This window comes from Stegastes partitus, unplaced genomic scaffold (genome assembly GCF_000690725.1).
Source record: "Stegastes partitus isolate 25-593 unplaced genomic scaffold, Stegastes_partitus-1.0.2 Scaffold66, whole genome shotgun sequence".
NCBI lineage: Eukaryota > Metazoa > Chordata > Actinopteri > Pomacentridae > Stegastes > Stegastes partitus.
The window spans coordinates 549,715-564,552 of record NW_007577797.1 but is presented as its reverse complement, the minus strand read 5'-3'; the positions used below and the strand labels follow the sequence as shown (position 1 = coordinate 564,552).

The 14,838-nt window shown below is 39.6% G+C and overlaps 1 protein-coding gene across 1 annotated transcript; it reads right to left on the bottom strand.

The window, feature by feature from the left end:
* Positions 1-345: 345 nt before the first annotated feature.
* On the bottom strand, positions 346-14,393 carry LOC103353269 (aquaporin-3-like). The gene is made up of 6 exons (XM_008276153.1): positions 14,286-14,393; positions 12,323-12,449; positions 8,957-9,094; positions 7,296-7,414; positions 2,544-2,761; positions 346-523 (listed from the first exon to the last, which is right to left on the bottom strand). Exons 1-6 carry the CDS (start codon positions 14,391-14,393, stop codon positions 346-348), a joined length of 888 nt encoding a protein of 295 aa, XP_008274375.1.
* Positions 14,394-14,838: the final 445 nt, after the last annotated feature.

The window sequence follows — 14,838 nt, the reverse complement described above, 5'->3', positions numbered from 1 at the left end:
AAACTGTCTTTTGTTTGGCTTTTTTTCCCGTGAGCTGATAGATTTGTTTTGTCAGACACACAGCATGAAGGAAATAGTTTTGTGCTTCAAGTAGAAATGGAAGAGCTTACTGGAGTTCAATGAAAATGAACACAAAAACAAGCGCCGTCATTTTCTGAGAGACGCTTTCTATATGTGATGAGAGGACGCAAAAGTAAATGGCTTCATGATCATTGATTGAAGGCTTACCTGTTGGTTAAAAAAAAGTGATGTATAAAAGTAAACAGGTTTACTAAACAAAGGAGAAAACATGTTTAGTGGGAGTGTTTTACTGCGGCATAATTGTAGAAAGAAATTCAGATGAGCTCATGCATCTTCGTTGGTTGTGATATTGGAGAGTTTGAACCTTTCCTCCTCCTCCCTCTGCTCCTCTTGCACTACTCCTTGTAGATGGTATCCAATCATCAGCTGGTACATCAACACACCCACCACTGCGCCCAAGAATGGAGCACAGATGGGCACAAAGAACCAGTAGGTGTTCGCTCTGGAGGAGGAAAATAGGGGAAAAAATAAACTGGAATGCTTTGTGCTGTTTCAGAATATTTCGTTTACCTGCGATAACAAGCCTAAAAAAGAAATGAGTGCATGTCAGACATTACAGAAATGTGGCGCTACCAGTCAGAAGGTATGCGAGCAGCGTCAATGCTGAGGGTTACGCTTGAATATGTTTAAAGAGGCATTTTGTACAAGTTCACTCATCACAAGAAGTTTTATAACAACAAGTGCATTATATCTTCTTCGGTTTTACAGGAAGTTTCCCAGAGTTTGCAAAAATAGCATTAGTGATGTCAGCTGAGGCCGATTATGGTGTCATTACCTCAGATTGAGCATTAGAAAAATGTAAATTAAAGCTGAAATTGCAAACTGAAGAGGTGGAGGTTGAGAGAAGTGGGCATCTTAGAAGCGGGATACAAGGGCCAGTACATCAGTTAGCTAGTGCATCTATAACTCTGCCATTTAAAGGAATGTAAGTGTAAACACAAAGCTCACTGGTGATTCATACCCAGAACTCTGTGTAGCTGTTTGTTCTACGATAACATTAGGAATTCTAAATATGCTTCCCCTTCAGAGCCTTGGCCATGAAGAAAGCATGAAACAAAAAGTCCCAAACCCACAAACAGTGAAACATGTTGACGTCCTCAAGGTAAAATGATAGAAAAAAAACTGCTGGCCAGCTCCTGTTTTATACCATTCCGAGCCCTTGTAGCCTCTTACATTGAGTTGAGTCTGTGAGGGTTTAGGGCTTCTGGTCAGGACTGGGATTGGGCCTGTCTCCTGTGAGTTCCCCAACTTTATGGAAATACAATGGTAAACTCAATAAGATCTCCAAGACTGACGCCTCCACCAGAAGCCAGTGGATTGCTCCCGCTGGATTGTAAGTGAGTTGCTGCCCCAAGCAAACAACTTTAGGTACTTCATGATTTTTGTTCATGAGTGACTGGGGAAATGGAGAATGGAATGAGCAGATGGATTGCAGCAGCATTAACAATCATGGGGCCATTGTACTGGACCATTGTGGTGAAGAGGGAGCGGAGCCAAAAGGCAAAGCTCTTGATTAGCCACTCCAGCCCTCACTTACGATCACGAGCACTGAGTGGTGACCAAAAGAATGAGTTTTCAGACAGAAGCAGCCAAAGTGGGTTTTCTCCGTAGACTGGCTGGGCTCAGCTTTAGAGATGGGGTGAGAAGCCCAGACATCCAGATGGATCCCAGCGTAAAAATGTTGTTCTTTTGCATCAAAAGGAGCTAGCCGGGGTGGGTCGGACATCTGATGCCCCCTATATACCTTCCTTTGGAGGTTTTCTGGGCACATTCAGCTGGGAGGTGGACCCAGACCTCGTGGCAAGGATTAGGTATCTCATCTGGCCTTGGAACACTTTGACTGCTGAGAAGAGGTATGACTGGAATGACCTGCTTAGCCTGCTGCCACCACAAGCCGACCCCAGATAAGCGTAACAAAATGGATAGATGGATGGATTAAATGCTAAACTCTAAATTACTAAGAGTGAGAAGCCTCTTAATTCTCTTTAGGATAATGTGTCTAGTTGGTTGGTTTGTTAGACAAGGGATATATCCTATATGATTTTTGTCATATTTTGATGGGGATTTCTTGAATTGGAGAGAAATCATGACATAGGGAACTACATGCTTGGCTGGCACGTGCCCCTGCCAAGTAAAATCATGCCTCTCGACACACCTTCCAGCAAAATGCCACTGAATCAGGTCCTTCTCTGTTTGAGAACAGCAAACATCAAGGACCAGAGGCCACTGATGAATTCAGAGCCTGGTAAAGTCAACCATAGTGACTGCAGTCCACCATGTCCTCCAAGCTCCACATAGACCTCCTCCTCTTTGAGTAAATTTAAAATGAATGGCTCCAGTAACTCATAATAGGGGGGGCAAGTGATGAACTCACATCCAAGCTTCAGCACATCCCCCTGAGACACCAATCACACAATCAGTCGATCCTGCTGTATCATTTTACCGTTAACTGTTACACTCACGTGAAAACCTCTCCACCCCAGCCTGCAACCGCCGTAAAGATGCGTGGTCCTAAATCCCTGGCTGGGTTGACGGCATAGCCAGAGTTGAAGCCCATTGACAGGCCGATGACCAACACAACAAAGCCCACTGCGAAGGCCTCCAGACCTCTAGGGACTGGACTGTTGCATGGATCAGCTATGGCCAGGATGCACACGATCAGAGCAGCTGTTCCAATAATCTGAGATACAGCACAGAAGGAAAAATGTAATAGTTTTGTATTAATTTAGCTTCAGTTCTTTTCATTATGGAGACAAAGGCTTCCTGTAATTGCATGAACAATGAAAAAAGTCCTTGAAAACAATATTTTTGGTTTTCTACTCCAGACATTTAAAAATGTCTATCTCACAAACTGCACTATTGTTAATTCATTTGCCTTGTGATTCCTGTTAGACATGTTCAGTCCCTTTTTAAGAAGTGATATTCAAAGTGATTTGTTCTGTAAAAGGTAGACAGAATAAAAATGAATGCTGGCAGTCAGTTTCATCAGAAGGAGCACACTGTAGAACTTCCACTGATGTATACTGACTTCACTGGATGGTGGAAACACTTCAAGGAGACTGTTTGTTCACTTGGTCTGGACTTGACAACAATCAGCTTCACAAAGGATATGGCGGAGATCATTTTACATGACGAGACATGGCAGTATCTATATGAGTGCAGCAGCAGCACTCCCTGGTGGACAACTTGGGAGGCAAGGGCAGCACTGCTGGATGGCCGATCAGAGCTGCAAAGAGCTGCAATGTTGCCTCCTGGGTGCTGATTGTATTACAAACACATCTACAGAAGGAGTGCATTGCAGTGACAATGCAGGTCTTGGAAATGTATTCAAAGAGAAACTGAAATAGTTCATAGGAGCAAAAATGCTCTTGTTGAAGATGTTGAGTATTGTGTCATCTTCTGATAACTAAAACATTCTGGCCTGGTCTGTTCCATTTATTTGCATTAAGCCATTTCTGGTAGAACTGGTATGAAGGTGACCAATCAGTCCACAACTTACTCCTCTGTTACTTAAAGTGGCTGCACCCTTAATTTTTCAGGACTTTAAGCCTTAATGCAATTTGAAAGGGTCACTTACATAAAAGCAGACCTGTCGTTCAGTCATCATGAATGGGGAAATTGTCCATAGAGGCCAAAACTGTGTTCTGTTCCAGCATGTAAACATGTTTTATTTATGCTGTATAGTTGTCTTTTTTAACATGGGGGTCTTTGGGTATTAATCAACTTTTAGATGCAGCCTCAAGTGGCCATTTAAGGAACTGCAGTTTTTGGCACCGGAGCCTTGGCTTCATTTTTCAACCCAGTTGTTTCTGCATGGTCAGGATGGAATCCTGGCAATCAAGCCTCTTTCTCAATAAAAACACAAAACCAATTTTTGGATGCGTGACCTGGAAATGTTCCAAGTTACTTGTCTGCTTGAAAACAGACACTTTGTGTTGGATTCATGTCTGCGGAGGACAAACAAAACCATGCCTGTCCATATTTCTTGATATTTCCTGCTCATCTTGTATAGCTTCTACCTCTTCTTCTCTCTCTCTCTTCTTTTTATACACTGACCACCTGCAGTCTTTGTTTTGATTTTCAGCTGCTGCTTGCTCTGACTTTATTTTCCTCACTTGCTGCACTGCCATGTTTCTCTCCATCTGGTTCACAACTTTGTTTGATTTAAAATGGGTCCAGTTTTATTGTTGGTGTACTACATAATGGCTTGAATGAGACCCTGAATAGCCTGAGTAATAATGGAAGCTACTACTTGAGATAGGCAGCGTTTTGCAGATTGATGATAGTTTCCTCCCTGGCTTATTCAACATAAAAGCAACCAAATCTGAAAAAAAAATTCTGACATGATCCTACAATTACTTTGTTATATTTAATAAAGCCATGCAAAACTTTATCTTCAAACTTAATATTTTTAGTTCAAGCCCTTGAAGTACACAGGGGTGGCTGGAAGTTTTTTTTACATCTTAATTCTTCTTACTACTTTCAGGATTTTTGAGTCCTCATACTTTTATACCTTAAGGTGATAAACAGAGGACATTTTCAGGGATGAAAAACACACTTGAACTGCAACCAAATCAATTTTACATCCACTCCAGGGGTCACAATCTAAAGCCAAAATCTTGTTTTTGTCCAGCACGGATTTGAGCATCAACATCATGAGATATATCATAGTTTCAATAGCAACAATATACCAGTGTAATGTCTGTGACTTAGTGGAATGGAAAGACGTATTGATACCCTGGATGTGTGGATCTGTTTTCTAATATTTCATTGCAGAAAACTTAAAAAGTGCATTTTAGGTTAACTTAGGCTCACATCACCATGTGGAACAGGTGGTCTGTAAAAGCAAGTTATAACAAATAAAAGGTCTAATTTTTTTTTACCGGATTTTGATACCAGACTCTTCTTCTAGGGAGGATTCTCTCTGTCCAAATATTTTTTTTGCTATTTGACACCTGCAAAATTTAAATTCACTCAAGAAAACAGAACCATGATGAGTCTAAGTTAACACTGTTCATGTATTTAATGTGTACAAAGGTGCAATATACAAGTGTAACTTCCATTTTATACTGATATCACATGCAACAGGCCCAGTCCTGATAATCGTGATGTAATGAAAATAGTATTTTCCCAGCTCGTCATCATGAGAATGTGAAGTTTAGTTTGTACCATAAAGTCAGTCTGGGCATATAATCTAAAGAGTTAACACTAGTTAAAACATCACTGTTGTTCACAATCTGATGATGAAACGGTTCAATAGAACAAACTGACGGAACAAGAACTGAACATTATCGGAGTAGAATCTGAAAGGCTCTCAAACAAGCACTCAGTGTTCCAGACTGGTCTGATCATTCTGATTGGTCCAAACTGTTATGTAAAACATGTCATAAGCTACATTCACAAGTGTTAAAATTTGACTGTATTTAAAAAACAGCTTTGACACAAAAGGAATCACTGATAGAAGATAAACTACCAACTAGCTATCCCGCATGCTAATATGAGCCTTGAAAGGTTGCCCACAATTTGCTTTTTAACATTTTCTCCAGTGAGTTATCAAATCCAAGGTACCAGTGCTTGTTTCTGTCACTCAGTGTGATAGACTTTAAGCTGGTTCAGTTTTACGACTCTGACTCTGACACACCCCATGATAGTGATGCTTAAAGATGGTTATAGAGAAAATCATGCTGAGCATAAACAAGATTTGGGCTTCAGAGTTGATGTAAAATTGATTTGGTTACAGAGCTCAAATGTGTTTTTAAGGCCTGAAAATGTCATGTTTCTATCATCTGTAGTTGTGAAGTTACGGGAGCTCAAAGGGATAGAAAAAAGAACACAAATTAACAAAAAGTGAAAATTTCGACCTGTGTTTCAAGGGCCTGTAACTCAGAAAACATTCATAATATGTCCAGTTGTCCTCAAATGTATTCATATCCTCCCATTAAAGAAGGAAACAAAAAAAAAATCAGCTGTCACTGAAATAAGTTGAAATTGACAAAAGTAATAATAAATAAAAATTTAATGAACATCATGACATTGCTTTTGAATTGTCGTTCAACAGAAATATTTGTAAATAAATAAATAAATACACAAGCAAACACACATGATGGGACCCATAAACTAATATTTTATTGATCAACCCTTTGAGCCAATCACTGCAATCTAGTGTTTTCTGTAACTCTCAATCAGACTTCTGCACTTGTTGACAGGTATTTGGATTTTGGCCCACTGCTCATCAGCAAAGAGTCTAATTTGTCCAGGACAGTTTTGTTTTTTTCAAAATTATTCTTTTCAACCACAATTCAAAGCAATGTCTTATTTCACTAAATTATATTTTAACACATTTTTATTTATTATTACTTTTTTCAGTTTCTAGTAATTTCAGTGACTGTTGTGAATTTTGCCTTTTCTTTAAAGGAAGGGTATGAATACATTTGAGGACGACTGTTGGTAAAATTTTGCATGGCATCATTAAACATACTGACGTTTCTGCATATTAAAAAAAAAAAAACCCAGAGTCTCATGGGGTCAGGTGGGAGGCACTGATTGATTTTTTTTTTAAATGGAATTCAGTGGCACTATTTCAGGATTCAGTAAAAATCCAAATGATTGCATGTTGTAATAGTTCTGTACTCTCCATATGCAATCTTATTTTTACTGACCCTATTTATCTCTGGCTCTCTGTTTATTTACTCGTCCAACAGCACTTCTGCCATCGGGGTGCTCTGGAGGGCTGCTGAAACTGGCAACTGTGAGCTACTGTATAGGTCTTGTATTTGCAGCCTATCCTGCCAGCTTGTCTATCATAGCTGTTTTGAGCATTGTAGGGATTATGAGTATTGGCTGCATTATCATATAATTATTATCCACAGACAGAGCTGCTGACTAAAGCCGGGCGAGCCGCATGAGGCTCGTGAGCTGCGCAGTGAGTAACACTGCTTGAGCTTAAAACTGTTAGTGGTTTCTCAACCACTTCCTGTAGACAATTTGATTTGTAATAGCATGCTGAGAAACTAGTGCCAAGCATGCGTCACAGAATCTATTCATCTCTGATAGTTTTTCTTTTTTTTTTTACTTAAACACTGCACATAATAGACTCTTATGTTAAAAATAGCTCACATGTGCAGTACTGTTGCAGCCAGAGGTTGTGGTTAGTGGGAGGTGGGCTGCTTTAAGGCTTTTTCACTGAAATACTTAAGTAATCAAGTCACTGTTACCTGATCAAAGAATCCATTAACCAGGGTGAGATGTTTGGCTGGGTAAGTTGCAAAAATCCCAGCTGTGGCATTCTTCCCCACCACAATCAGCTGTCCCTGGCCGAAGTCCCACAATGCTTCTGGTAAAAAAATAAAAAATAAAAAAAGCAAAAGTGTGCAAATCAATTTAAAATCTTTTTTTTTTCTTCTTCATGATGGATTGTACATGTATTTTAACAATGAAAGCTTATAGGAACCCAGCTGTCAGTTCAAGTCCCCCTTCACGCTGTTAATGCTTTGTTAAAACGAAACTTTGGATTTGCTTCTTTTTCTACACTGCCCCTCATTTATTGGAGAATAAAAGCCTCTAATTGCGGGCACACTAAATTATAGCTTGTATTCAAGTCACATAAAAAATATTATCAAAGTGTTCTTCACATCTTAGACAAAAAACGTTGAGAGCTACTATAAACATTGGAAGCCTTGGAAATTTGGTCTCTTTTTTAAAATTTAGCTCCTGTAATAGTCAGCGTTGAATGGTCGCTGTGTACACACACGCATTTACAAATATATCGCCAAATGCAAGCACAGAGAAAAACATACTCAGGGCAAAACAACACACACACTCAAACCATACAAACAGAAATCGATGAATGCATGTATGAACACCGCACAGCCCTATTGAGAGTACAAGATGTACTCCACCGTCAGTCTACTCCAAAATAAGGGATTCACAATGGATTTTTGCATTGCAGGCTGTTTCCTCTATTTTTCTAATTTGCCAGTTAAATTCGAACACCTTAACAAAGGTGTATCCATGATTATTTTTAGTCGTGCTGGTGGCATGGCTCGAGGGTGGCTCTGTCAGTCAGGCTGTCAGTCTCTGCTTTGGTCCAGACTGAAGTATCTCAACGACTATTGGAAGGAATTGCATACATTTTTTTGATAAATTGAAAGAATTTTGGTGATCCTTTAACTTTTTATTGAGTGCTATAAGCAGGACAAAAGTTCCATTTGTTGGATAATTTGGTCCATTGCCACAAAACAACAAAACTAATGACTTCCCCAGCAGTAAGCTCAGCATTACCTGTTTAAAATCAGTATGGTAGCGTGCCGGTAACAGCATATAGCTTATGTCAGCAGTGTGTGCAGCCTCACAGAGCTGCTATCAGCGTTTGGTTTGTTTGTCTGTTTTCCTGCAAGGTGGCAAATTGGGGTGTTTTCTTATATTAACTGAAAGGGTATCCTTAACTTTAGACCCAGGTATAGCCACAATTATTTTTCGATAACTACGTCTTCCAGAGTTTGTGGGAAGGAGACAGCCTAATTGATGTCTTGTGTAGGAGTTTCAGCGGAAGAAAGTTAGTTTTGAACTGCAGAAAAAGGTGCGTGTGTAAATGCTGACTTATTCATGGGTGCACAGAGCTCAGACCATTTGGCTTTGCTCAAACTACTATAAGTAGTAGACCAAATCATTAAATGTCACCACAGAACTGCTGTAAGCTGAAGGAAATCTTTGATTAAAAGCCGTCCGTCCAGGTTTCGCCTCCTCCTCCTACGACCTGGATAAGTGTCTCAGTGAGTGAACAACAACCAACTGGGATATATTGAAATATTGAAGTTGCATGACTGCGTCGACATTAACGATTCAATTAATTGGCTTGTTGTTCTCTCGTACATACCGAAATACATTCCAAATACGACGGCCGCACCCAGGAAGGCTCCAAGCGTCTGGAAGAAAAAGAACAGCGGGAACTTCCTCCAAGGCTCTCTCCCAAGTAAACACAGCGTGAATGTCAATGCTGGGTTCAGATGACCACCTTAAGATGAGAAAAACATCGCCATATTCATATGCATGCATCCACAATCAGATTCTGTGTTGTTCACCATGAAACCAACAAACACACAGAGGCTGTTTTATCTCGGCTGCATCCACTATAGCTGCCCTTTTCCCAGTGACACAGAGGCACACTGTACATTCAGTAACTACAGTCTCAGTAGGCCTGTTAGGACGGAAGGTCTCTGTGACACAAATTAAATTGGAGGGATGAAAAGATTCAGAAAAGTCTCCTTTTTCCTAACCTTGAAGGGGGGGTAAGAACTGCTCTGATGGCACACTCATGTGGGTGCCTCACTTGCATTCACACCTTAATTGTGTCAGGGTTGGAGATATCTAATTATAAGAGCTTATTTTCTCAGCTCCGATGTGTATTAGAGTGGGACAGCCTCATTATAAAGACATTGAAGAAGTGAGCATGAGTGAACTGTGGAAGCCTTTGTAGTGTGGTTGCTTTTGACAGGAGATACTGGGATGGAGAATTGACTTGCTCGCTATCCTTTCAATTACAGACCACATAGTTTTCAAGTTAAGGGGTAAGCGCCCCTTCATTCTGTCTGTGTGTCTCTTTTAAACTTTGCATTCTTCTGTCCACTGCATGCTGTTCTGCTTCCCTCTGCCGCCTCTAATTGTTATTCATCTTGCAAACACATCAGTGTGGTAAATACTGCACTTCAGATAACTGCCAGTTTACCTTTTGCTGATATTTAGTGCCTGTCAAGCCATCAATAATAATGACTCCCTGTTATGCTGATGGAAGTTGAAGAAAAGCTTAGTCTTTTGGAAACACACTTTGAATGACAGGTACTTCATGACAGTGATGCAAATTGAGTCTGGCTCAACTAAGTGTGATTCTCTGGATGATAATAAAGTTTTCCTCCCTTTTCCCAACTTGTCTTCCTAATTCTGAAATCCACTTATATTTTGTTGACGTCTATCTTTCTCCCTTATTGTTGTCACGAAGACACAACAGTACTGATCGCAGCAAAATCAGCCATTTTTGCTTTAAAATAGGATTTCTTCCAACCTTATAAAATGTTTTATTTAAGTGGTAGCCCTGGTTGTTGCAATATAAGCATAAAATACATTATTTATCATTGCATTCATGCTTTGTATGTTCACTGAATATGGTGTGATGCAATGCAACATTCATTCACAAGACTTTGCAGGACTGCTCAGTACACAGTTGAACATGTTCAGTTTTGTGCAAATGAATGAAACATTCACCCAAAGGCTCTGCAATGAGTTGTCAGAATGACAACACAAGAGTAGTGCAGCGGTGGGGCAGAGGTTTAGTCTTTACCTGCGTCCGATGAACAAGACTGTTAGTGGAGTTTCTGGGATTCCTGTTTTTATATGTCTCTTGCCTCCAAGAGTGCAGGTACAAACAAAAATGAAATGCTGTTTGGCACAAAGTCATAAACTGTAGGAGAAAGTTATAGGATGCTTATTTACACATTTGTTTACTAGCGAGCCCCTCGCTTGCATGTGAGTAGAATTTGATAGCAGGCAGTGGACTCTCCTCTTTAGACCTTTATGAAGCAGCTGTTACAGGACTCAAATAAAACTCCAGTAACAGAAATGCACTTTAAAGTCTGCGTCTGTTCCAAATCACATTTATACAGTCAGCAATTAAATGTCAATTTCTGAGAAGTCAAAGTATCATGGTGATAAAACAAATGTTTCATAGCTTTTAAAGGGAGTTGGAGATCTTGAGGACAACATACGGGTTGATAAGATTTTAAAGCTGAGGTAGGCAGTAATCAGTGCATAAAACGCTTGAATAACCTTTCAACATATTGTAATTCAAGTGGTGTGAGAGGAAACCAGACTTGTACCTTACTTGCTTCTAACTTTAAGAGGTTAGTTTTGTTTCTGTCACAGTGTTAGCCCTTTGACATTATGAATTGCTTGATCCATTGTTTTTTTTTTTCTTTCTGGGTTGTCACTTTTGACAAATGTGTGTTCTGATACTTTTTGTACTTGGACACTGACTATAGCAACTTCAACTGTTGGATTTTTTTTCCCCCATAAATTTTGAAATTGTGTTTACTCATCTATCTATTGACAACTGTAGACCTGGTTTAGGCTCAATATATGTGTTTGCTCCATGTATTTGTTGACTTTCTGTCTGATGAAGACACAGTTGTCTTGAATTGTTAATCTGTCTGATGCTACACATGTGAGATTTCTCACTGGATATTAATCCAGCATTCGAAAAGTGTTTGCAGAAGCACTGACAGTTCCTGTGGTGGATAAGATCATTAGATAATGCCATGAAATGGAGTTTATTAGCAAGGAGTTTATGAAGAATGGGACTTAATTACAGACTTGTGATCAAAATGTACTCAAATTGTGACCTCTGGCTGCTCTGACATGGCGGTAAAACAGCTTGTCATATATGGTCATGGTTGCAGTGCCACAGTCTGGTTGAGAAGTAAAGCTTCCTCTGCCTCCCACTTGCTTCTCACATCATTACAGATGTTGTCATTTGCCTAGTCAACGCTCTACTTTAAGCTAACTCAATCATTCCCATCCATCTATCCATTATCTATATACCACTTAATCCTCACTAGGTTCACACTTAGAGACAGACAACCAAGCACACTCACATTCACACCTACTGACAATTTAGAATCACCAATTAACCGCAACATGTTTTTGGACTGTGTGGGAAGAAGCCAGAGAACCCGGAGAGAACCCACACTGCACGGGGAGAACATGCAAACTCCACGCAGAAAGATCACCGGCATCCTCACCGGGACACGAACTGTGCTACATCATTCCCGCTAACTCAAAATTAATTTTAAATATTTTAAAAAGACAACGTAGATATCTTGAACTTAACTAATGAACTATACTCTACAAACTTTAATTACAGCTAGTCATAGTTCAGTTGTAAATATCCACGATGTGATTTGTGGATATTTACAACTGAATTGAAGATATCAGTCACTGGAACTCCATTCACGTGAAAGGTGAAAGTGATGTCATTTGTCCTCAGAAGAATGACATTGTGGATATATGAAATGTACTTTTAGACTGTAAGAATTGGATTACAGATATCTGCAACTCTAGATATCAAATGTTATAGCAACTGGCCATACAGATTCTGCTGTTTCTTTTTTGACTTTCTCCAGATCCCTGCCTATCGCAGCTTTAAGGAAATGGTGAAACACCTGTGCTGTTTTGAAATACAGTAAATACTCACCTGAGACCTTTCCACTCACAAGGATGCCTAGAGTTGCAGCGAAACCAAAAGCGAGGTTAACAGAGAGAAATGTGCCATGAGATCCTTCACTCAGCACCATCTGCGCCACCGCACCACAACCAAACATCTAGACAGAGGACGGAAAGCAAATCAGACAACCTATATGGGTACATTTTTAGCACATCTGTCTGCTATGCCTTTTTAACATGTTCTACTTCCATTGATTTTACCATTTAGAGATACAACCACAAATATGCAGCAAAGAAAAGAAAAAAAAAACAAACACAAAAACATAAACACTTCGTAGCTGAAGTTGTTTTTCTAGACAGTGGTAGAAAAACTTCACAGAGAATAATAAAGCTCCACAGTGGGCCGACCTCGAGCCAGGTGTCTGGCTGAGCCTTGCTTTTCGTCTTATCCAGGGTGTGTCTCTCTGACCTCAGAGGTCATGTGTATGTTATGGGTGGGTTTTGTGTGGGATTATTGATGCTGACAACAATCAGACTTCCCCTGCAGAGCAGTCGTCCACAGAAGGCCAACTCTGACCACCGAGGAGACCCGACTGCCAGCAGAGTGAAAGGTCTCATGGAATTAACAGATCAGTCACAGCCGGGGAGCAGAATAATAAATGGCCTGGCGTTTCACCGCAGGTGCCCTTCGCTGATATTTTTGTTGTCTGTGGGTTACCATGAAAAATAGAGTGAAAACATTTCGTTTTAATGTGAAACAATCTTGTGGCTTTCAGGTGGGTTGGAATGGGTTTCAGAGGTGGCCACAGATACTCGCAAAAAGTCCCCAATTACACATATGAAATAATAAGGGTCAATGTGTTTAATGAAAGTAGAAAGAAAGAAATGAACCAAAGAGACAACAGATGGAGTTTGAGGTGCTTCAGCTTTAAAGTTCTTGTGAATATAATTTCTTTGACTTCTTAGATATCTAAGAGAGCAGCAATTTAATGAGAAGAGAGCAGCAAACTTTCTTTACCTTTTACCACGACTGTAAACAGTTCTGTTTGAACATCAAATCAGCCTTTACAGAAGAGGACATTACAAAAAAAATAAATTATGAACTCTTTTTGTCATCAAACAGCTAAACTTTTGCCTTACATGATAACAGCCTCACTACTTCCTCAGCAGAAACATGTTGGACATGAAGGATGCAGGATCCCTCGGGGCTTTTTCAAAAGCTCTTTTTCTCTTTCCTCACGTTGCACTGAGAAACTGGAGCAAAGCTGTAGGTTGTAGGAAGCAAAACCTCTTGCAGCTTGTTAGACGCGTCTGCTGGTGATATATTAAACTCCAGACAATAATTATGTAGCTCACTGACCTTTAATTGTTGTTGGATCCATTGATTGGTTAGATCACGTAACTGGCTCGTTGACTGCCATGGATTTACTTATGCATCCTCTTTCTTGTGTTGTCTCGTATTTTAAAAATTGAACATCATCTCAGGCATATTCACAAGTAGTGCTTTTTTAAAAGTTCTTATTATTATTTTGGGCCATTTTCAACCAACAGTGTAGCCTCTTAGATATACCTTCAGGAATATAAAAAGTTGTTTGATTCTCCAATATTTAAAATAAATGGCAAAGAAACAACACAAGTCATGCATCTCATATTAATCATCAACTTTTTTAGGTCCTTATTTACCTAAAGATATTTTAACAATTAAATTATCCATATGTGAAGTTTCTGAATTAAACAAAAATGCATTTGATAAAAAATTTTTTTTTTAAATTGACATGAAACGTTCACATGTATTTTCCAAATTTCCTTAAAAAAAGTGCAATAAAAAAGTGCACTTTCTGATTAAATTCCATTTAATTGAGCAGATAATGATCCTACATATTTAAATAAAATTAAGATAACAACTGCTTTATACTGTGTACAATTAATATTTTGTAATTTACCTGATCCGTTTAGCACGCTGCAGGAATGATGCAAAAACAGTCTTTACTCACCACTAAAATAAGCGTTCCCAGGCATTCTGCCAGGGCCTGGCGGAGCAGCACATGCTGGATGTGGAAGGTCCCTGCCAGTTTCTCTAAAATCTCTTTTTGTCCTCTCATGATGTGGTTACTACAGTATTTTCTTGAGGAAGGCTGTGTGGTCTAACAATGAATGTGTGTCAGGGACTGAGCGTCAGCTTTTAAGGGTGTCCTAAGGATCTCTCCATTATTAACAAAAACAGCTCCTTTGTACACCACTCCCACACACGTTTCCTCCCATCTCTTCCTCGCTGTTTTCGGTCCTTTGGAAGTCCTGCTCTGACTCACTTTCAGCATTTATCTCTCTGCAGCACAGCCAAATATGAAATGTGTTGCACATTTACTTTACAGGCTAACTGACGATTGTTTTTCAAGCTGCATTGCCCTACTTTAAAATTGTAGCCGACTCCAATTAAAATGTAAGTATTTCCACACATAATTGCAAACATTTATCAAGCAAAGCAGTTCATCCTGAGGGACATAAGATGACAAAGGCCGCTTCCCAAATGGATCGCTCTTCAGCAGC

Bases quoted from the DNA above. Each gene is read 5' to 3' on its own strand.
- LOC103353269 (XM_008276153.1), bottom strand. From the start codon at position 14,393: ATGAGAGGACAAAAAGAGATTTTAGAGAAACTGGCAGGGACCTTCCAC. The intron at 12,450-14,285 runs GTGAGTAAAGAC...TCCTCTGTCTAG, and splicing joins TGGGAACGCTTATTTTAGTG to ATGTTTGGTTGTGGTGCGGT. The intron at 9,095-12,322 runs GTGAGTATTTAC...TCTCATCTTAAG, and splicing joins TGTGAGTGGAAAGGTCTCAG to GTGGTCATCTGAACCCAGCA.